This window comes from Nicotiana sylvestris, chromosome 2, assembly GCF_000393655.2.
Source record: "Nicotiana sylvestris chromosome 2, ASM39365v2, whole genome shotgun sequence".
Lineage (NCBI taxonomy): Eukaryota > Viridiplantae > Streptophyta > Magnoliopsida > Solanales > Solanaceae > Nicotiana > Nicotiana sylvestris.
Window position 1 is genome coordinate 182,772,894 of NC_091058.1, and position 23,258 is coordinate 182,796,151.

At 36.9% G+C, this 23,258-nt stretch overlaps 1 protein-coding gene across 2 annotated transcripts; it reads right to left on the reverse strand.

Moving 5' to 3' along the window:
- Nucleotides 1-3,774: 3,774 nt before the first annotated feature.
- LOC104225236 (ABC transporter B family member 26, chloroplastic) lies at nucleotides 3,775-23,257 on the reverse strand. Of its 2 annotated transcripts, XR_011405556.1 has the most exons (19): nucleotides 22,692-23,257; nucleotides 22,468-22,595; nucleotides 22,304-22,346; nucleotides 22,018-22,062; nucleotides 21,793-21,915; nucleotides 21,615-21,718; nucleotides 20,858-20,912; nucleotides 20,699-20,769; nucleotides 20,454-20,556; nucleotides 19,063-19,273; nucleotides 17,762-17,835; nucleotides 17,369-17,425; nucleotides 6,094-6,168; nucleotides 5,822-5,896; nucleotides 5,459-5,740; nucleotides 5,318-5,382; nucleotides 5,187-5,247; nucleotides 4,579-4,733; nucleotides 3,775-4,063 (listed from the first exon to the last, which is right to left on the reverse strand). XR_011405556.1 is itself a non-coding variant. In XM_009777000.2 (18 exons), exons 1-18 carry the CDS (start codon nucleotides 23,106-23,108, stop codon nucleotides 4,653-4,655), a joined length of 2,070 nt encoding a protein of 689 aa, XP_009775302.1. In that variant the 5' UTR covers nucleotides 23,109-23,257; the 3' UTR covers nucleotides 4,101-4,652. The 2 variants fall into 2 exon arrangements, 1 of the variants encoding a protein (XP_009775302.1); XM_009777000.2 differs by lacking the exon at nucleotides 3,775-4,063 and having other exon boundaries at nucleotides 4,101-4,733.
- Nucleotide 23,258: the final 1 nt, after the last annotated feature.

Sequence of the window (23,258 nt, forward strand, 5' to 3'; positions counted from 1 at the left end):
TTAGTTTGGTTTGGTTCTAATATTTGAAAAACCGACTTACTTGGTTTGGTTTCTTTTTAGGGAAAACCCGATCCAAACCGAACCATGAACTCTCCTACTTCTAGGAATGTCAAAATTCAAATGTGAACATATGCCCAAGTACAGAATCACTATACCAACCAACTTAAACCATAAAATATCGATTCCGGTGTCATTTACTCAAAACTTGAACCTTGATCAACTCTTCCAACTTTAATTTTCCAAATTGAGAAATACTCTTCCAAATCAACTCCAAACCTCTCAAAAATCAAACCAACCATACACGTAAGTCATAATACATCTTATAAAGCTACTCAAAGTCTTAAACCTCCGAACAAAATGCTAAACCTCAAAACTACCGCGCGGGTCATTAAAAAGTGCCTGATTTGGCAATGAAATCAACAAGGAAAGAAAAATCTGGAAGTACATGATTTGGCAGCGAAATCAACAAAGAAATCGAATACATAGATTGTTAGAAGGAAAAAATACAAAAATTTCAATTTTAGCTTTTAACTGCACTTGTACAGTATATGTATAATGATGTATAACCTTATATAACTTATATATGAAATGTATAATAATGTATATCGGTATATTTCACCAGCACAGAAAAGCAAAATCAGTGTTAATTTAAAACATAGAGGAAACGAAGTAAAAGCAACAAAAAAAAAGATCCAAATAAAATATATGCGATGCAAAAGCAAAAGGGAAACACAACAAAGCTAAAATGACTACGAAGAACTTACTTCAACGGTAGGACCACTACACTAAGTGGAATAAAAATTGGAAAAAAAAGATTAATGTTGTATAATAATATTTTCACACTAAATATACAACACTATATAAATATTTATATACTTATTATAATTTTGTATAATATTGCATAACGACGTATAATGTTGTATATGAAAATTAGGTTTCATCTTCAACTTCTTTTTCAACTGGTCTAATTCTCAAAACAAATGTTAATCAAATAAAATCAACCCAGCACTTTAGATTCAAGTATCGCTTTTGATTAAGATTTTCCAGATCCAAGTTGAACTTCGAGCTTCAAAGCTCCTTCAATGGAGTTTCGAGGCTGGCTGCATCAAAACTTCAACTTCAAATTTGGACACCCATCAATCTGAGATTCAAATATTTGGGATCTATAAATATTTGGGAAGATTAAGCAACTTAGTAGGAAAAATGCTTTAAATCAAGTTTGAGATCTATAAATATATATATATATATATATCTATGTGAGTTAGAGAAAAAGAAGCGATAGCAGGCAGGAGAGAAAATTGAGTGGGTTGGAAATGAAGAAAGAAGAGAAAAACATCATAAGTATGTCTTTAATAGTTGGATAAAGGATGATACAACCTGCGTCAAACTGTGTTAAGAAGCAAAAATATGGGACAAAATTAATTGGATTGTTAGCCCAACGAACAAAGAGTGTAATTTTTGTCTTATTTTATGTGTGGAAATTTGTAAAAGATTATAGAGACCTTTTAGAGATTCAGAATATTTTAATCGAATATTTTTCTTCATATTGATATTAGAACTTCTACTATCTTGGGAGAGAACCAATAGCTTCTGCAACCTACGGGCGATGCTAGCTAGCTAATGTGTGTCACCCATCTGGCCAATATATGTTGGAAAACGCCGGCCCAATAATATATGCATGTAAAAAAATTGATGCTAGGAAGGATAAAAAAACATTACAAGTTAAAAGAGGTACAAGAAAATATGCAATAAAAGGACTCTAAAAGTTAAAGAAAAGTTGAACCAAAAAGGAAAAACAAAAAACATGGTAGATTGGAGAGAAATGCTTCAATAACTGAAGGTTGAAAAAAACTGCTTCAACAATTGAATATTGGTAGAATGCACCAACAATTGAAATTTGGAGAGAAATGCTCCAATAATTGAAGGTTGAAGAAAATTGCTTAAGCAATTGAATATTGATGAGAAGTGCATCGACAATTGGGAGTTGGAGAGAAATACTTCGTTAAAGAGAGGCGCTTCAATAATTGAATGTTGATGAGAAGTGCATTAATAATTGGAGTTGGAGAGAAGTACTCCCGTAAATGAAGGTTGAAAAGAAGTGTTTCAACAAAAATAATTGAAGGTCGATGAAAAGTGCATCAACAAGTGGAAGTTCAAGAAAGTGCTTCAACACAACAACAAAAAAGTCAAACGTATACAACTTTAAATTACGGGAGAATATTAAAAAAACTAATTCAAAATTGTAGTAGAAAACTTAAATTGTTCAAAATTTGACAATTTCTAGTTTATCTAATTTATGTCTCAGTAGAATTTGAAGTCAGAATTATTTAGTAATAGATTTTTCTGTTCTAGTTAAAATTGGTTTCGTGTTATTATAAATAGAGATGTTGCTAGCTTATATGTGTGGAGATTTTTGGAGAATTGTATATATCTTTCATATATCCAAAATATTTGAATAAACTATCCTTCAATAAATAACCAATATGTAAATTATTACCAGATAATTTCAACGACTGAAGAAGTGTCTTTTTTTTTTTTTGTTTCAATTAGTCTCATAGACCTTTTTCCAAAATCTAAAGCAATATTAGGTTCTGTCTTTTTTTAAAAAAAATTGATCTTAATTATTCGGAATAAATTATGGAATTAAGAAAATAACCACTAGAATGTCTTTGGTTTTGATAGTTGATTTCCTAAAAATTGAAATTAGCTCATCTTTTCCCCCATTTGGGCATTAAGCGTCCAACATTTAATTCCATTTTTGAAATCAGCCCCTCCCCCGCTCTCCCCCTTTACCTTTCACTCTGTCTATAACAGTGCCAGAAAGATTTGCACTAATCCTATTCACTTTCGTAATTGAAATAGTTTATTTATTCTAATATTAATATTATTAACAAGTGCAATACAGTTTGAACAGAATTACTTGCAGTTTTTTTTTTTTTTTTGGGGTGCAGAACTACTTGCAATTCGAACAACACTAGCATAAAATATTTGCTCTAAAACACTAAACCTCACCCCCCGCCAAAAAAAAAATGTTAACGAATTTTCTATTCAAACTATTTGGGACTATAGAGTCAAATAGTAAATTAAAACACTAAATTTAAGACAAATAACATATATTGTGAAATTATTTAACTTGACTCTAGTGTCCAATAGTATTGTAAATGTTTCCCGACAATCTTCATCATTTATTTAAGAATCGGAAAATGCTGGTTGGTATTTTCTTCACTTATAGTGTTGCATTATTTTGAAAAATAATGAAATAAGATGCAAAGTGTTTTGATTAGAAAGGAGGAAATTCGGTGTCAACATAAATAAGAAACACAACCGTGTTTTTAATCCAAGAAAAATTAGAGAAGAAAATGTTTTGACAGATCTGGTGAAATTAGTACGTGAGAGAGAGCGCGCGCTTTTAAACTATTTTTAGTTTATTTGGGTGTTTGACAGAGGAAAAAAAAGTACTTAATTTAAGTCAAAAGGTTCAAAATGGCTTTTTAGCTTAAAAGTCATTTTCCTTTGACCTATGATTTTACCATTTTATGCCATAAATTTTCCTAATCCTACAATACCCCTTACTAACAAAATCCCTAGACCCTGTCCCTTTTTTTTTTCTTCCTCCTCCCATCTCTGCTATATTTCTTTTCCTCTCTTCCTTTCCTCCATCTCTACATCCCTTCTGTCTTTCTACTTGCGATTTCAACTCGGTGAAGTCCTCAGAGTTAAAGAATAATACAAAAAATCGAAATGGGTATTTCAGGAAGAAGCTTTTATGCATAGTTAAGCTCCACAGGTGAATAGATAACCCACCTTTAATAAAAATTATCTCTTGTATTGAATGTAGATTTTCTCATATGTTTTTCATCGATAGAAGGTTTCCATAATGTTGGCATGGTGTAACTTTTGTCACGCCACCAATTAGTGCAATGTTATGTATGAAATCCTACTTCCTGGAAAAGTTATTAACAACCGAAAGAATTGAAGAACCACTGGAGGATTACACCATACACTCACAGAAAGATCTTCAACCAAGATGTCATATACTATCACCGGAGGAAAAGCCCTGAATCTATCAACCATGGAAATTATCAGTAATCAACAAATTATTCGGAAAGAGAATAGCAAAACAATATTTCAAACAAAAGATTCTTCAGTTATGGAAGCCAACCGAGGGTTTTCCGTTATTGGTCTTGGTGAGGATATCTATATAGTTGAATTCCTAAAAGAAGAAAATATGAGCCGAGCCTCACACAATGGGCCTTGGTTTATTGATGGGTTTTTTCTGTAACTTTGTAACAACAGTACCTGCTCTTTGTCGATAAACATATCTGCTATCTATACAGGTTATATATTTACTCCCACCCCTTGAACCAGTTATGCATCAATCGCTGTCAAAACTCAATGGTTACAGCTTTGGCCGGTGATGCAGCAGAATCTTTGAAGCCAACCTTCTCACGAGAAAACCTGAGATGGTCGAACTGCAATGTCTGCAACTAATCTTGTATTGCCTTCTTCATTCTGAAGCCTATACCTAATCTGGTGCATAGACATTGCTAAAATTGCTCGAAAAGAAAAAACACCAACCTATCTGCAGCGTCCAATCAGGAACGAACTTGGTCAAAGAATCCGCCAGAACATTTATGTCAGTTAACAAGAGTTCATGCCACAGCATCAGCCTGTCTTCTTGTTAATCGAGCATACAAGCCATCCTTGAGGAGAAGCTCTTTGTGGCCACCCATCTGAATGTAGCAAAAGTAAGATCAGAGGTTGATCATCCAAATCAGAGTTACTAAGAGTGATTAGAGCCAGGAGACATGCGATATGACCAAAACTTAATTGAGAGAGGCAGGCAGCTCTTAGCTATGAACAGAATGAGAACCTCCAGATTGCAACATTCCACTCCTGATTGCAACATTCCATGCTTAAGTTTCCAACTTGTTAGATGCTAAATGGACAACTATAGACTAATAGCTCTTCATTTACAAGTACACAAACTTTGGCATCGCAAAACCAGTCCAGAGTGGACCACTGTCATGATGGTAAATGCACTAGTCTTAATGCAGTGCTGCTATGCTAGAGCTGCCTGACAGACTGAATCACACGACATAGAAGCGAAGATCGCAACAAGAAAGGAGACTGAATAATGACGTTAGCTACTCTCACTCTGATAAGTTAAAAGCCATAATTTGTACCTCAACAACTTTTCCACTTTCCATCACAACTATCCTGTCAGCAGCTTGGATTGTCGAAAGCCTGTGAGTAGCAGTTTGTCAATATTACATACTAGTACATGGTTCTGTTGAAAGAACAGAGGCAATTTTACCTGTGTGCAATTACTATGACAGTTCTCTTTGAGTTCAGTTCTCTTCTGACAGAACGAAGCACACCCTATGGGAATTGGAAATGCATATTTAGCGGGCAATTCAACAATCTCTATCAGTTAAACAACTTTTATAAAACACACCTTTACGTTGTGTTCACTCTCTGCATCTAGAGCACTAGTGGCTTCATCAAGCAATAAGATATCTGGATCCCTAAGAATGGCTCTAGCAATTGCGATTCGCTGCTTCTGGCCTCCACTGAGCAAATCATCATCAACAACTGTGTGGTAGCCATTGGGTAGAGATGAAATAAAGTCATGGGCAGCAGCCTCCCTAGCAGCCCATTCTACGTCTTGTTGATTGACATCTCTACTACAGCCGTATCTTATGTTTGAGCTGATATCCATGCGGAAAAGTCTAGGCTCCTGTTCAAGATATCTTAGTAATATGATATTATAAAACCATACTAAACTCAAATTGGGAAAATAATAATTAATAAGGCTAACCTGTCCCACATATCCAATTCTTTCCCTCAACCACTTGATGTCCAAATCTCGAAGTGGGTAGCCATCAATAGATATCTACAGATCCAAAACAAGCAAATTGGAAGAAAATGAAGTTCTTTTTTGTGAGAAAGAAAGGTGGAACAAAAGGTAACTGTTATTGTCAAGGCCTCTTAAAGTGAGATTTAAGCTTGTACAATTTCCTCAAGAAGCGCATGTTATATATTTTCATAATTCAACAGTATTATTTTAACATTGAACAAGACAAGAATTACCTGCCCACTTATCGGCTCATAAAGCCGAAGGAGCAGGTTCACCAGAGTGCTTTTCCCACTACCGCTTAGACCAACCTATACAGCAGATGACATTCATTTCAGAGTCATTGTTACAAATTGATGAATAGAGAAATAAAAATATACACAAATATATATCCAAAAAAAGATGGATAATATACCATACATTTATTTTTCATGCAAGTCACATAGTCACAGATCAGCAGAGATGTGATCAGGCAAAAGCCATAAGCATACCTATGTATTATATTAATGCACAAATATGTAGCATATATACAGATATGTTTACACTCACTTGACAAGAGAGAGAGAGAGAGGGCGGGGGGGGGGGGGGGGGGGGAATCTACACTTATGCCACACGTCTACGTACTTTTTATCTGTACACTATCTTACACATTATTTGCATAAATTGACTCATGAAGCCGTGTGTAAGGCCCTATAGGTTTTTGAACAGTAATTATGACAGTTACGAGCCTAATGATGTGATTAAAGTATCACAAATGTGTTAGTGATGCCTCACGATGTAGGTAATGCGCTTGGAACATTATACTGGATGATTGGTATGATTTGGAAAGGTATAAGGTTAATAAATAGCAAGAAAGTGTCGAATGAAATTTGGAAACCTAGAATAGGCTACAGTGGTGTCTCGCGGTAAGCTCGAGGCGCAAGTCAATCACGTGGAACCATCACAAGCTTAAAAATGCCAACAATACAGTTAGCCTTACCGCAAGCCAATCGCAAGAATCAGACCTTAGCCATCCAAAGGATCACGCCGCGAGAAAAAAAACTGGCAGGGCAAAGGAGCTCGTGGCTGCGAGAAGCTCCTTACTATAAATACTCCGTGAATTGGGGAAAGAGAAAAGGAAGGGAGAAAGGGGTTAGGGTTGTGAGTTCCAAAGGTCGTACCCAGTCAAGGGGTACCATCTAAGGAAGTGATTTCGAGTATTTTGAGTCAATTATGCTCACTAAATGCTAGTCCCAACATCCATTAATCTTTCATTTCACTAGATTTCAATATCTTCAAGAATCTCCCAAGTATGTAAATTAAGGAATTTGACTACAAGAGGTAACCCCATTACCCAAACTCCATATACGATGTATAGATGAGTATGTAGAAGGTGATTATGAGAAGAAATCATGGTTTGATTGAAGTATTAGTTGAACCCCAGAAGTGGATTCGATGGATGCGGTTGGAATAATTGGGGAAGATGATGAAGAGTAATTGGGAATGTTAATTGGGTGTAGTGACCTAAATGGCTTTGATAACCAAATAAATATATGTGATTAGATTGATGAAGTTAATTTTTTGCCATTAAGGAAGAATTAAGGTTTTGGCTGTCTTGAATCTGATACCCAAGACCCAAATTGGTCATGTTAGTTTATAATGGATATGAATTGATGAAAATGAGTTGTAATATTATATGTCTCACTTCACTTAACGTGTCAGAGCGTTGTTTGAATTGTTGAGGCAAGAGATTGAGGTAAATGGAAACCTAACCTTCCTTGAAGCGTTCACCTCAAAAAATGAACAGTTCAATGATTAGAAATGTGATTTAGAATGTGAATACATGTTTGCAGGAGCAAACGAGTCTGCATTCTCCAAGTTTTCATGCAAATTATGCAAATAAATGCTATATTTTAATATGAAATGGTATAAAATCTATCATTCGATGTTTTATGACTTATGTTTTGAAGGTATGAAAGAACTGAAGTTTATCTCATGATTTAGACTTTAACGAACGAATGTATTGACATGATAATTGGCTTTATGCAAATTATAATTTTCTTATGCATCACATGATTTGTCTGAAAGACTAGACTATGATTCAAATGTGAAGCTTATGATATGTTCAGAAGTTTATGATATGTTTTCATGTTCTAAATGATACAAAGGGACAATGAGTCCCAAAATTAATATATACAAAGAGATAAAAGGGGCCATAATTTCAAAATGAAAATATTTGAAGTAACCTTAGATAGCTGAGAATTGAAAGTATATTTGCTTTCCGTTGACCAACTTAATTATAGGAGAAGAATCAGAGAGTCAAATCTTTAATTAATAGCTTGATTGTAGGACCTTATCAAAAAATAAAACATGTCTGAAGAAGTTCTCTGTGATGTTTGGATCTGGTGTTCTGTTTTAGTGCCTTAGCCTTATCTAGAGAAGACGGCTTAGATCTCCTTTCCTTTTTTTTTCAACAATTGTTCTGGAACTTTGAACTGCTACCTAAATACCTTGACAACTAATCCCATATATTTCAAGGGAACTCTTATGCTACTTTATTGTGCTTCCTTTCTTATCTGAAACAACTGTTCTCTAGATGTAGAATGTCATGGTCCATTTGCCAAATAGTTTTGCGAAAAGATGTTTAATTTCCAGCAAGTTTATGTTTGCTTATTTAGCGTGCTTACAAACGGGAAATAGTATGTGTTGAGGATCAATAAGTATTATCAAATAGAGGACAGTTCAAATTATCTAGGTTGAGTCCCTTTAGGTTTAGTGCAGATTATCTAGATTGGCCATGAAGTTGCACAGAACACACTCAACCTCTCTGGCACTGCCCCTTTCTCTATTTTTAGTGTTTTCCCTTACTCTTCAAGTAGGCGTGCCTTCAAAAAACACAGCAGATGGGGACGATTCCCTTGTACTGCTGATGTATCGCTATCAATGCAATACCAGGATTGTGATAACCTAGTAAGCTTTGTGCTATGCTTTTGGTATTCCTTTCTGTTTATTTGTATAGATCAGATTTTCATAGGAGGGGAGATCTGAAAATTTCATCCCATTGAGGTTAACTTCCATTCTGCTTCTTCATCCTTTTCGACACCATTAAAACCTTAGGAGCGAGCAACAATTGATTTTGATAGAATAAGTTGTTCAACATAAAATAAAATATGGAGTATGCTGAGGGTCTACCGAAACCGCCTCTCTACCTCCTTGGGGTAGAGGTAAGGTCTGCGTACACACTACCCTCCCCGGACCCACTTGTGGGATTTTACTGGGTCGTTGTTGATTGTAGGATAGCTGATTATAGGAAGATTGTACTGTAACTGAATATTCTCTCATTATTTTCGTTTATTTTCTTAGGACTTTTGTATAAATGCATATATCAGTTGGATGTAAAGTATACATTGAAATACAAAGAAGCCTTCTCTTCTTCTCAATTTCATCGAGGTGTCAGAAACCATTGCTGCCCTTTTGAGGTGCATTTTCTCCCTCTGCAGCACTAGGGTTCCATAGGTTGAGTTTTCTCCATCTTTCTTATAGTTTTCTTGCTAAAGTTTCTGTCTAAAGCTTTTTATCTCGCCCTCCGTCAGTTCTGTACAAAAACTGGTACCACTGGAAGGATTATGTCTACTACACGACCTAAAACAAGTTTCAGATTTTTTCGAATAACATAAGACAAGTCCGCATAACCAGTTAGCCCCGGTAGCCTTTTTTTCAGATTTTGAAGGTTGTTTTGGGTCACCGGGTTCTTCTGTTTAGCATTTATATTCTGCAATAAAAAAATTGTGCGCGCTTCAGATTGTTCAAAAATATGGGGGACTCAAAAACAGTAGATTACAATAATTCTGTTTCACATGGTATTAGTATGGTAAAATTGGATGCTGATGGTTCGTATCTTGCCTGGTGTAACGACCCGACCGGTCGTTTTGTGTGCTGTAGCTCCTTTCCCCTATTTATTGCTTTACTTTGTTCACTTGCGGGTTATGTGACTTGCCGGGATGGTTGGATTGGTTTCGGGAAAGTTTTGAAGTGAATTGGGAAACTTAGCACCAAAGTTGAAGGCTTAAGTTGAAGGCTTAAGTTGACTGGAGTTTGACTTTTGTGTAGACGACTCCGGAATGGAGTTTTGGTGATTCCAATAGCTTCATATGGTGATTTTGGACTTATGCGTATGTCCGGATATTGATTTGGAGGTTTGTAGGTTGGTTCGAGGCTTTTTGGCGAAAATTGAAAACTTGAAGGTTTGGAAGGTTAAAAGGTTTGACCGAGAGTTGACTTTGTTGATATCGGGTTCGGATATTGGTTCTGGGAATCAGAATAGGTCCATTGTTTCATTTGGGACTAGTGTGCAAAATTTGAGATCATTCGGAGTTGATTTGATATGGTTCATTAGTTTCTTAGGCTTAAATTGAGTGTGATTCGTGATTTTGATGTGTTGTACAGTCTCGAGTTATGATCGTGTTGAGGGATCTTTCAGTCCAGTTTGGGATGAAATGGATTCTTATGTCTTGTTGACGAGTTTAGACTCGAGAAGATTAAGTGATTGCATGATGGTCGTGGTCATGGTAGGGCGCAGTGAAATGCCAATTTGAGGCTAAGCAGATGGGTTATCTCCTGCGAGGTGATCTATGAATGTGTGATCCTTATGATATTGTGTGAGAGTTTCTTTCTAGCAGTGGATTATATGTGTTGCGATTGAGTAGGATCGGTTGAGAAAGTTGACTTGACTATCTACGAGGGTGAATGCGAGCTTAGCAGATGATTTAAGATATTTTATGGGTTATGTTGCATGAGCTTATGAAGGATTTAGTTGAGTTTCAATACGGGATTATGGTAGTAATAGAGTATGGGTATTGTGAGTTATCGGGTGTTTTGTTCTATGGCCTTGAGCCAAGTGGGAGAGATTGTTATCGACGATTTGATTGCATGGCTAGGTGTTGTATTGGTTTCAGTCTAAGGCATACTTAAGGATCGATTATGACTTGCAGAGGTTGGTCTTCATGATGAGTTAAGCAAGGAGATTTCTGGATGTATGACGTGTTACACCTTATGGATATATAGAAGTCTTGGAATGTTAGGTTTGTTGTTCGTGGTGGATGTAATGTATTAAGAAAAGGAAATCACTAGGTTGCTTAGAGGTGTGGATTACTCTTTTGGGCGTTGGTGTGCTAGTGGGGCACAGGTCGTTCGGCTCATTTTGGGCGGTGCATTTGAGATTTGCACGGGGCGGATAACTCTCTGGAAGGTTCTAAAGAGTTCAAGATTCATATGTGGCATTTGAGAATTTTTTGGATTTGTATATGGCTAAGATTTGGGACTTGCATTGGATGGTGTCGGTAATCGCGGTAATTCTGTATCATTATGGATTTTATATTTCAGCATTTAAGAGGTTAAGGAAACAGCTTCATATTCACATAAGGTCTCTTCAGATTGGGTAACTCGAATGCGGCATTTTGGGTGCTCAAGAGGGAATACAGTGGCTCATGGGCTTTAAGACGATGTGATTTCATGCTAGGATCTCTTGTGATGAGCTTTAGGTAAGGATCGTGGTGTTCTTGCAAGGAGAAGCATTAACTTGAAGGCAATTTGGAAGGAACTCGGAGATATAAGATAGCTTGGTGGTAGATCAGATCAGCATAGTAATGGAAATGATCGGTTATTTAGGTTCTTATGATGTGGTGAGGCTTTACTGGTGTTTTGTGGCAATATTCTTGGGCTTAGCGACCTGCGTGACTTGGTTGAAGTAGAGGGATTCAGTTTTGATGTCTTGGTTAAGTGCAAATGGGTTTCAAAGTGTTCTCGATGATTTCTTCCACAGCTTGAGATGGATATTATCTACAGGTATGAGGGGTATGTTGCGTTTTGTAATTTTCTCTGGGATGAGAGTCAAGTAATAGGTTTCTGACTGATTGAGTATATACTCCTGCTTGTGGCTCAGAGTTGATAACTAGATTCTCATATTTTATTTGATGGTATGATAGATGCGGTGCGTCGTGTGGGATTGAGGTTTGCATGTACTAGTTTGTGGCTCGGTTTCGAAATGGGAGGTCATGAATTTAGACAGCGTGGACGGTCTCAGATGTTTAGATGAATGTTATTACTACTTGGTATTACCTGAGAAGGATGCGTATTTCAGAAGGCGCACTGTGTTCTGATTTCGGATGTTTCATTGGTATTGCGGTATTCACCTGGTTGAACCACTGCTAATGTTCAGATTTTTGTTATGTCGCACGGAAGGATTTTGGAAGTATTTCTCGTGGGATGATTGTGTACGAATGATGTGTTAGTCATTCGAGCGGTAGAGTTGGGATCGACTATGGTGATTGATGTGTTCTATGATTTGGAGACTGGGAGTTCTCAAAAGCAGATTGTTTCGTGGTTACAGACTGTGAAGGTATGGCCAAAGTTAGACAGCTAATAGTATGTGTTATGGTTGTGTCTTGTGGACTTTTGGAGGGTTATTATCTATATGTGGATGACCGAAGTTGATTTGGGGGCCCATTGGTAGGCTAAATGACGATGTGTATCCTACACCGAGTCGTATTTGTTGACTTAGCAGTGTTATTGTTGAGGCGAGTGTCATTCAGTTAGAGTTGAGCTTGTTCGTGTTCCGATATGCTCTCTGTGTTACTCTTCTATGCTACAATGGGTTGTGAGTTGTTGGTTATTTGCACATTTGATGTGTTTTTGTTTGGGCCTTGCGGCAAAATAGGAGCGAGATGGTTATTGGGGTGTTGAATGGTTGATTGCGCCTCGGTTATGGTCTTTCCTGTTGGTAGTATGTTGTGCTATCCGTTTTGCCATGGTTATGGTCATGCATTTTGCGTGGTTGTTTTTGACTTGCGTATGGTTGTTGATTTTTTAACATTGTGGCCCGAGGTATTTCATATGGACCGGTGTTGGATGGGGTAGCGGAGTTACGTTAAGATATGATCCTTTGTGTTAGATTCGCGGGTCTTGGTTATATACTATGTGTGATGGGATCATAGCATTGCGTTTGTGGTGGTACTTGTTGAGCTTGCGGGACGGTTCTCTCATATGAGTCATTTTCCATGTTTGAATACATTTGAATTATTGACTATTGGTGCACAGTTTGTGGCTTTAGGTTGTATTGGTGTGGCATGCAAATAGAATAGCTTTGTTTGATGAAATGAGGTCATTGGACCTAGAATGGGTGCTATCGGATTAGATTACGGTATGTTTGGAAGAATAATATCAGAAGTCGGCTTAGAATTTGGCTTTGGTTCTTGTTGGACGAGAGAGCTACATGACTTGTTGATTTGATGAGTGGTTAAGAGTTTCTATGTGTTTCTTTCATCATCGGCAGTGTACAAAGGTTTTGAACGAGGTTTTATTTGATATGAGATTTATTACCGACACCGGGTTTGTATTTGAGCAGCTACTGTGATCGAAAATTACTGCTACGAGTATGTGAGTTATGGGATATATCATGTGATTACATCTTGGGTTATGGTTATGACTTGACACAGCTTGTTCAGACTTATACAGTGTGTAGATGCAAGATTCGGGTCATGTAATGAATCGGATGTTGGAAATTTGGTTTTAAGGCTTATCGGTTAAGGTTATATGAAGAATCTCGATCGAGATTGTGTCAATGGGTTTTTATGGATTGAGATGACGTGGGATCACCCATGAGTATGTGTATGACGGGTTTATACAGTGATTTGATGGCTTTGAAACAACTCTTGGCACGTTCGAGGACGAATGTATATTTAAGTGGGGGAGAGTGTAACGACCCGATCGGTCGTTTTGAGCTTTAGTGTTCTGTTCGGTGGTTTGAGACTTTGAATAGCTTCATATGATGTATTATAACTTGCATGTATAGTCGGTTTTTGTTTTCGAGTTGTTCGGGATTGATTCGAAAGAATGACTCTCGATTTGAAAGCTTTAAGTTGGAAGAGTTGACCAAGGTTTGACTTTTGGGTAAACGGACTCGGAATTGAGCTTTTATGGTTCCGATAAGTTCGTATGATGATTTTGGACTTGTACGTATCTTCGGATTTGATTTTGGAGGTTCCTAAAAGAATTCGACTCTATTTCTCGAAAGTTGACAATTTGAAGAACTTAAGAGTTCATAAGTTTGACCAAGAGTTGATTTTGATGTTATTGGACTTCAATTGGTGTTCTGAGACTTTGGATAGGTCTATATAGTTGAATTGAACTTGTGTGCACAGTTTGGAAGTAATCCGAAGTTTTTAAGTGTGATTCGGACACTCTTTTGAAAAGAATTAAGATTTAACAACTGAAGAGAAATTCTATTCGGTTTGAGCCTCAATTCTTTGTTGTGATGTTCCCGTGGGTGTTTTGAGGCATTGGATAAGTTTGGATAATGTATTTGTACTTGTTAGTATGATTGGATAGGGTCCCGAGGGAGTAATGTGTATTTTGGATCATTGGTTGAGAAACTAGTTAAGGATTTGCAGTTTGACCATGGTCAATATCGGGTCAAGATAACCTCTTTTTGGTGTTTTGACTGCGCGAGCAGGTTCGTACCGTGTTTTATGATTGAAATGCATATTTTGTGTCCTGGAGGTTCAGAACGAGTTTTGGGAACTAAAACGAAAATTCTTTTGTTGTTGATTGTCTGGTGTAAAATAATTACGAAAATGTCACTTTTTGTCCCTTAAATTTTCAAACTTCCTTAACAACTTCAAAACATCATATCTCCCTCATTTTAAGGCCAAATTGGGTGATTCAAAAGGCTATCTTAGGTGTAATCTCGCAAGGATTATGCTGCGCTTATCAAATGTGATTTTAGGGGTCATCTGGGATCTGATTCAAGATAGAACAACTGCTGCATTTTTTTGTACTTGTTCCGGAATTTAGTCACTTTTTCTCACAAGGTTTTGGAGCTTGGATTTGGGCGATTTTGGAAGGGATTTTCACAATTTGGACTGGGGTAAGCATTTTTTACTCGAATTTGTTTATATTTCATGATTCCAACCTTGAATTTAGCGATTGTTTGATGAATCAAATTGAAGAAATTAGGTATTTTAGTGAAAACTTTTCTAACACATAAATTGATGATTCGAAGGCCGATTTGAGGTCGAAATTGAATGAAATTGGTATGGTTGGACTCGTATCAGAATGGGTGTTCGGAGTTTGTGAGTTTTGTTGGGTTCCGAGGTGCCCGGTGTTGACCTTCTGGGTTGATTTTTTTATTTTAGCTAAAGATCGAAGCTTTATTATTCGAAATCGTTTTCGATGGCGTTTATTTATGATATTAAGTTTTTTTGGCTAGTTTCGAGCTGTTTGGAGGTTGATACACACGGGATGGCGTTTCTAGAGTATTGTTTGGCTTGCTCGGTATTGGATTTGGCTTGTTCGAGGTAAGTAACATACCTAACTTGGATTTGAGGGTATTTAACCCGGGGAACTATGTTATAAGAGATGTATTGAGGTGATGCACATGCTAGATGACGAGCGTGTGGGTATGCACCGGGGTAATCATGATTCAAGTTGACTATTAGACTATGACCGGACTTGTTTTGCTGTTAATTGAGCTATGATTCATGTTAGAAATCATGTTTAGGCTATGTGCTTATTTGGTTGAGACCTAATGAGGATATTTCTATTGTTTTGAATTATCTACTCTAACTGTAATTATATACTCAGTCATGATTCTTTATTGTATATCATATCTTAGTCTTTATTCATCATTCACTGTTAAATCACACCTATCATTGTTTGGGCTGAGTGGTACGAGATTGTGAACCCTTGAGAATTGAGAGATTGATGACTGAGGTGGGCCTAAGAGCCATGTGAGTGCTATTGTGGATCGGGTTGCACGCTGCAGCAGGCCTTATTGGCTTATTTATCATTATGGATCGGGATGCACGCCGCAGAAGGCCTTATAGGGTTTTGATTAGCTCTTGGGCAAGATCCGTCCCTCCGGAGTCTGACATTGAGATGTATATTCCTCATGCTAGACGGTGTATGATAAATTGATAACTTGACATGCATATTGACATGTAGGCATAGAGATGTACTTTCCTCATGCTATCTGATAATGAAATGTCTTATCTGTTGTTGAAAGTTTGGGAAAAATCATAGTTTTTTTTTCCTGATTTACTCATATTTTGGTGACTCCGGTGAAAGATTTGGGCTTTACTGTTATACCTGAAAAGCATGTCTACTTTTCCGCAACTGTGATTGAGTTGAGTATAATATCTTTTGAGTTATTGCTTGTACTGCCTTCATTATATTATTACGAGTTGTTATTTGGCTATCGATGTTGGACTTTGACCGTTTTCCCAGCTCGTCACCGCTTTCAACCTAAGGTTAGGTTTGTTACTTATTGAGTACATGGGGTTGGTTGTACTCATACTATACTTTTGCACCTTGCGTGCATATTTCAGAGCTGATATTGCTATGTATGGCGAGAGTTGGCATTGAAGATGTACCTGCGTCCCGATTATTGCTGCCCCATCTTCACGGTAACTTTAGATTTGTAAATCTGTTTATGTATATTTCAAGCAGAGGATGTATTTATTTCATACCAGCTTTGTAAATTCTAAGTCTTAGAAGTTCGTGACATGTACTACCTATCCTTGGGATTTTGTATAAAAAGATCAATTATTTTATTTATTGATTCCTGTTATCCTTTTTTTTGATAAGGTAAAATCGTATTAATCAAAAGGGAGAGAACTCCCGTATACAGGAGGTATACCAAAAAGCAGAGAATTTACATCAGAATATGATTCTCTACAAAAGACGCTCAATCTCCTATACAAGTAGGGGCTATATGAGTGCACCAAAAAGCGATCAAAGATAAAAGACTATTCTTAAGATGTGAAAAAGGAGACTGAATCCCCTCAAAAGCTCTCCTATTCCCCCCCCCCCAAGCTATCCACATGAGTGCTAACGGGGCGAACTTCCACACCTTTTGCTTTCTTCTTCTACGGAAACTGGCCCAGCTATATAATTTGATTCCTGTTATCCTATTTGAGTGATGTTGTCTATCATTTAGCTTACCTAGTGGGTTGGGTTAGGTGTCATCACGACTAGTTAGATTTGGGGTCGTGACAATACTCTATATGTGCAGCCATTTTGTGCCACACCCTTGGCCATAATAGAAAAACTACCTGCTTGCTCGAGAAACTGTAAAGGAGCAATTCAGTCATGACGATTATAGAGGGAAGCAGTTCCATAACTCTAACGAAATGGAGAAAATTGATACTCCATTCATCCCATTTTATATGAAGGTGTTTGATTCGACGCGGCGTATAAAAACGAAAGAAAGACTTTTGAAACTTGTGGCTTTAAACATGCCATAAGATATTTGTTACTACAAAAATATGTTACTAAGCATAACAGGGATGTTTAAAGCTAAATATTTCTAAAATATAGAAATATTTCCTTTTTTTTGGACAGAGTGATAAAGGAAAGTGTGTTACATAAATGGGACAGATGAAGTATGACATTTGATATTAAAAGATGCACGCATAAATATGGAATATAGCAGCCAAAATAAATTTTAGATTGACAGTCAGAAATTAAAGGACTCACAAGTGCTACTACTTCACCCGGATGCACCACGAAGTTAATATGTTGAAGCACTGGCATCTGTACAGTAGGGAAAGTGTCAGTTTTTCTAATTTCAGCCGCAAAATTCTGTTTTCTAGCATAAGTAAGAAGTTTATACATAAAATCAGCAAGAAAATGAAACTATCAAGAAGATTGTTTCACAATCAGAACATCAAGAATTGAAATCAACTGCTTTATACTCCAAAACACGAATCATATAATCTTTTACCACATAAAAAGTTATACTAACACGCAGATGCAAATAGCTAAGAAAAGGATAAAGTGATCGACATTGTATTTGAGTCTCGTTGCGAAAAGGAATATTTGTTCTCAGATAATGAACCACATGCTGTGAGATCGAATAGACACGTATACCTCCATTCTTGAAGCATAGTAGAAACTAACATTCTCAAATTCAATGCGTCCTGCTAATCCTTTTAACTTGGCTCCTACAACAATCCACAAAGCAGGATGAGAATATGCAGCCTCCGCAAAACATTTTTTTCAGAGTACTTATTGCACCAATGGAGCTATTTCAGCTTACATGAGTTTATTTTTATGCTGCATTTGGAAGGCATTAAACACCTTCCATCAGAAATTCTTTAATTAGGTACTTAAAACTGTCAGCAATTTTGATTGGATGGAACTTTGCATCAAAGAGCGACTAATGTTGTTTAAGGACAGAGGTAAAGCGATTCTACACCCTCCCCATCAGTAGTTGAGAACCCTTGCTTTTATGAACACCTAAATAATTTGTACCTCTAAGTACAAACCACTGCCTCCCCCTTCACCCCCAATGATATACACGCCATCTTCTACCATTTGTCAAGAAAACACAGCAAACAGTTGAGCCACGCTTCGCAAAACATCTTCCATAAAAGCCAGTCTTGAAGAAGATCTACAACTTCATAAAGCTTCTCTCTCAGAAATTTAAGCGTACACAGGGGATTTCAGGTATTTATCAGGCCTTCTACCTCAAAAAATTTCACTTTGAAGCATAGGAGAGAAATTTCCTTTAACCGAATCATGAAATCATTCTTTGAACATGAACGGGCCTTTGCAGAAAGCCAAAGTATGAATGCACACCAACTCTGGTGAGTCTATTTTGTGCCTAGTTTCAGTTTAACTTATACTTCGGCCATTAGAAGATTCAGTTAGCCAGAGGGATCTGTAATGCATTAGAAAGTATTGATAACACCTATTAATAGCTAAATTTTATAACTGAAACAATATATCCAACAGATTATAAGCAACCAAATGACCGAAAAGAGCAAGCATAACAAATGAAGAAGAGGCATTGGAAATCCAATCCAAGAATGTAAAAGTGACTTGCTTTCCAATAATCTTTACTAAAAGTTATTTTTTCATTTCAAATTGTACATCATAGTTCGTCTTTCAACCATCACAAGATAATGTCCCTTTGACTAAATTGAATAGATAATTTCTTTCTTTTAATGTTATATTAACTCAAAAGTTAAATTTTCACCACTTCTTACATGTTTAAACATACAGGACTTCCCAAAATCTAAACTGAATATTTAAAAGGTTTGTACATTTCTTTCTTGCAAACACTTAGAACCCTAGTTGGGTGAACATGCCATGTCCTGCCAAGATACTCAATATAAATACAGGGAGTAGATAAGTGAAACAAGAAGCTAGTTGGAAAATGATTTCACCTTTGTCAACGAATTGACCACTAGGTCTAAGATCCATTAATTGAAAAACCTTCTCACTTGCCCCAATAGACTGCATCAATGATGATAAATTGTCCCCCACCCACCATGTAGAATAAATCAACCATTCACTGTACAATATGAATTTTGTAAGTTGTTCTGCTGTAATATGACCAGCCAGAATAGACATTCCTCCTACCAGCACAGCAATAACCTAAAAGTCAAAGCACAAAATTGGACTTCACTTTAAATGATTAACTGAAAAACTTTCTTTCAAACAATTAGCAAAAAAGACTACTATTATTTGGGCTGATCTAAACACCAAGAGTAGAATCTGCAAATGATTATGAAAAAATATCTGATTGAAAATGAGAAGCATCTATTTCTTTCTATCCAAAACCATTGAAAGGAAATGGTTGTGTATGCTTCATTAGATGAAACTCGGAATTCCAGAAGTTTCTAAGTAAAAATATGCAAGTCATGGAAGTGCTAAATGATGTAGGGATGCATTTTCAGGGAATACTTGAGATGCTGTGAGCATTAGCCAAAAATATTGTTTACGAGGTTGCACTGACAGGAATATGAGTGTCATACACAAGGACAGGGTTGTATTTGACACATATACCTTTAATTTCAACTTTTAGCACAATTTTCCAGCTGCATTTGAAGGAGCTAGACGATTTACTTGTCTGATGGAACATGAAGGGTGACATAGGTCTACAAAGAGGAATTGATGCAAAAATATAAGGGGCAAGGTAAGAGAAATCAAGGTAAAACTTACAATTTGCAAGTATCGGGTTTAAGTTCTGCCCGGAGAATGTATCAACCAAGAGAAAAAGCAGTTGATAGCAAGAAGACTGGTCAAACAATCAACACCTCTCTAGAAAAGGAACCAAGCAATAGCGCAAACGTGTCACTCAAGAGACACAGTAGCATGCAGTGTAGCAAGGTGTCACCCACTGATATTTAAATAGTTTTTAACATTTGGGATTAAGCAGCATGCAGTTTAAGCAAGGTGTCACCCACTTATATATATATTGATAAATGATGCTGCATAAATACTTTTAAATAATGCAAAGGGCCGAATAATGAGGTGTAACGATGTCTAAATGTTGGGAAGCAAGGGCTAAAGAAGAGTGTGGTTTCCATGTGAAAGATCTTTCTGAAAATCCATCGATCATTTTCCTTCTAAGTAAATTTAAATTGATCTTGGAGAAAGCATTTCCTGTTATGTTTAGCTTCTGTATGACATTTGTTTTCAGAACATAGAGCTCCCGATTTTTGAAATGTCTTTCTTTCAAAGAGAGTTCCTCATTTATCAACCAACGAAAAAAGATGGAAGGTACAAAGGAGAAGAAAGATACTCCAGTGTTCAACGGTGGAAAGAGTTTGACCTGTGTTGAGTGATAGAGCGTGTTGAAGCTAAAGTTCCAATATCCATAAGCAGCACTTTGACGCAAGCTTATATCAGCTAACTTCCCTAGCCACCGTGCATACCTGTTCTAGAAGATGGTCATTTTCGAGCTCTTGTTAATACTGAGCACCTTGATATAATTATATTTTGCATATGTTCTATGCTTACTCCTGGCAGTGTTAAACAAAACACAAAGGGAATAAAATCCCTTCTGTTAAGTAGTACCTTCCCAGTTCTTGTTCCTCGGTTCCATACACTCGTACAGTCCTCATGAGGGAGAATGTCTCTTGGGCAACCTACATCACATCAAAGGATATGAAATCATTAAGAATTTAACTTATAACATCTTGGGAAAAAATGGACCAATTAACTTCTTAAGATTACTTCATTTGCAGAAGCAGTGTACTCCTGAATTAATTTAGCTGCTTTCTTCTGGTATCTATGAAAAGAAGGAGGCACAGAGAGAGAGAGAGTTAGAAGAAGTTCAGGAAATCATAAATTGCAATAATTCTCAAGTATAAGTTTTTTTCACCTACTTGAACAAAGTATTATGGTACTCATTTGCTACTAAGAGAATTAGCATAATATAGCAACTAATGAAAATGCGATTTAAAAGAAGAGAGACCAATTCTATAACTAGAGTTCACATGACTGTGGATGGGAAATTGGTTCAAAGACCAACTTGGCCCCTTTTTTAAAGATAACCAAGAGTGGCCTTATTCCAGCTTCAAAGCCTGATGAATAATGCCCCTCCCCACCCCCCACCCTTCTCTACTTAAATACCAGACTTGGTTCACGATCTAGAGTTCTGCACCTACCATACACCTTGTGTTGTAGTACCTTTGCTATTGGACCAAAACCCTGCGGCAACAAAGGCTAGCTTGGCCCTTGTCACTATTTGTATAATTTCCTAAAGTAAGAGATAAGTTCATCTCTTACTATAAATAAGTCAGTCCTTACATTATCAACTCAAAAAATTGGTGACCAAAAGTTTCAGTAAAACGGTTATCCTTGGAACTTCTCATTTTTAATAGATGTAAAACCATGCACGGTTTACTGTCACCTACGTCTATCCGGTAAATAAGATTCTAAGTTAATATACATCTGATTCATACAAGTAAAACAATGAGCAAAAACTTACTGGCCATACAACAGCATTATCGTGAGAAGTGCACAGCAGATAGCCAATGTGCACAATCCCAGTGGTGGGGACAAAATCAACAAATAAGCTAAAGCACCTGTTCCCTGGAAAGGACAAAAGTAAATTACCAACTCAAAAATGAATATCGGAACGCATTAGACATCTTAGGAAATCTTACCTGGAGAACATTACGCAAAATCAGATTTAGGTCATTTCCAATTACGCGAGAGACTTGTTGACAATCTGCCCCTAGCCTACTTGTCAAATCACCAACTGTTTCAGAATCAAAAAAGGATATATCCTACAAAGAGGGTAAGCAGAAATATATAAGGATCTGCGCTTCATATAGAAGCAATTTTGATGATGCTTTAGTTGTGTTTAAGCAAATAGAAATTCCTGAAACCTGAAGAAGAAGAGTGGAATACAATTTTTCCCTCATTCGCTGGACCTGCAAAAAAGATGAAGTGCAAGGCAATTAAACCATCTTTGTTTCTTGACGACTCTAACCTTTAAAAGATTATTTAAATGGTACTGATTTTATAGTGTCTGATAGAAGTAAAGATACAATACTAGATGTTTAGGCCAGTTCATGATAGACACCAGTATAACCCCAATAAAAAGACAATACAGAGTATATGTATATGATAACTGCATTGTTCTATTCTTCTAAAATGTGATGTAAGACTCACCAGGATCATATTTGCGAGCCCAAAAAAGCAACCTCGCACACCACTATTGGAGAAGCAGATGAACAAGTATGTATGTTAGGATACTCGCAAAAATGCAGGTAAGTAGGGTGACAGTGCAAAATAATACTAATGTGCATTATGTCCGTCTGAAATGATACAAAAACCTGCATATTCCGGAAATGATGCAGAGCACTACCAAGATGCGCACATTCCGGTGGAACACTGCGATACTGCTACTTTGCGCCGAAAAGATGGATGCTGTCAGAAAATGCGGGATACTAATTTCTGATAACTGATGCGAAGTAACTTCCAGTTAGTAATTATTTACTCCTACTATTTTCTTTGGTCCAATTTTGAAAGAAAGAAAAAAAACTGTTGGTTCACGTACAGCAGTAATAATGAGTGCAGTAAAAGCAGCAAAAATAAGCAAACCATCTTGAGCTATCAATTCCCACATTCGGTGAAGAGCACGCACAACAGTCACAGGCTTTGCCGTTATTCCAATATCATCCACATCAAGCCTCCACCAATTTCCACCCGGAAATACATTCCGAACAAATTCCATCCATTTCACCCCCAGCTTCTCACTAGAATCAGCTTCTTGTACGGAGTATCCATTAATTGAAGCCGAATTTAGGGGAGATATGTACCGATATCGCTGATTTATCGAATTGCTAGAGAAAGAGAATCGGGTTTTGGATTGAGACCTTTTGTGAAGAATGTTGTTTGGATTTTGCCTTTTCTGTACAGAATATACAATTCTTAATCCAGGTTGAAATTGCACACTTGACACAAGCAACGCCATATAGCAATAATGAATTAACAGAGCAGAGGAATTGAACTTTTAGTTTGAAGGCTCCAATTTTGTGGGAAATTGAACGAGATTTTACTTGTGAGGCTATGGGCTTCCCAAAACTACTACAACATGTGTTTTCCTTTGAAAAGAAGGGAACCA

Coding starts and splice junctions, on each gene's coding strand:
- LOC104225236 (XM_009777000.2), bottom strand. CDS start 23,108: ATGGCGTTGCTTGTGTCAAGTGTGCAATTTCAACCTGGATTAAGAATT. Junction 17,836..19,062: donor TGGTCAATTCGTTGACAAAG/GTGAAATCATTT, acceptor GGATTGTTGTAG/GAGCCAAGTTAAAAGGATTA. Junction 6,169..17,368: donor CGGGTGAAGTAGTAGCACTT/GTGAGTCCTTTA, acceptor TCTGCTGTATAG/GTTGGTCTAAGCGGTAGTGG.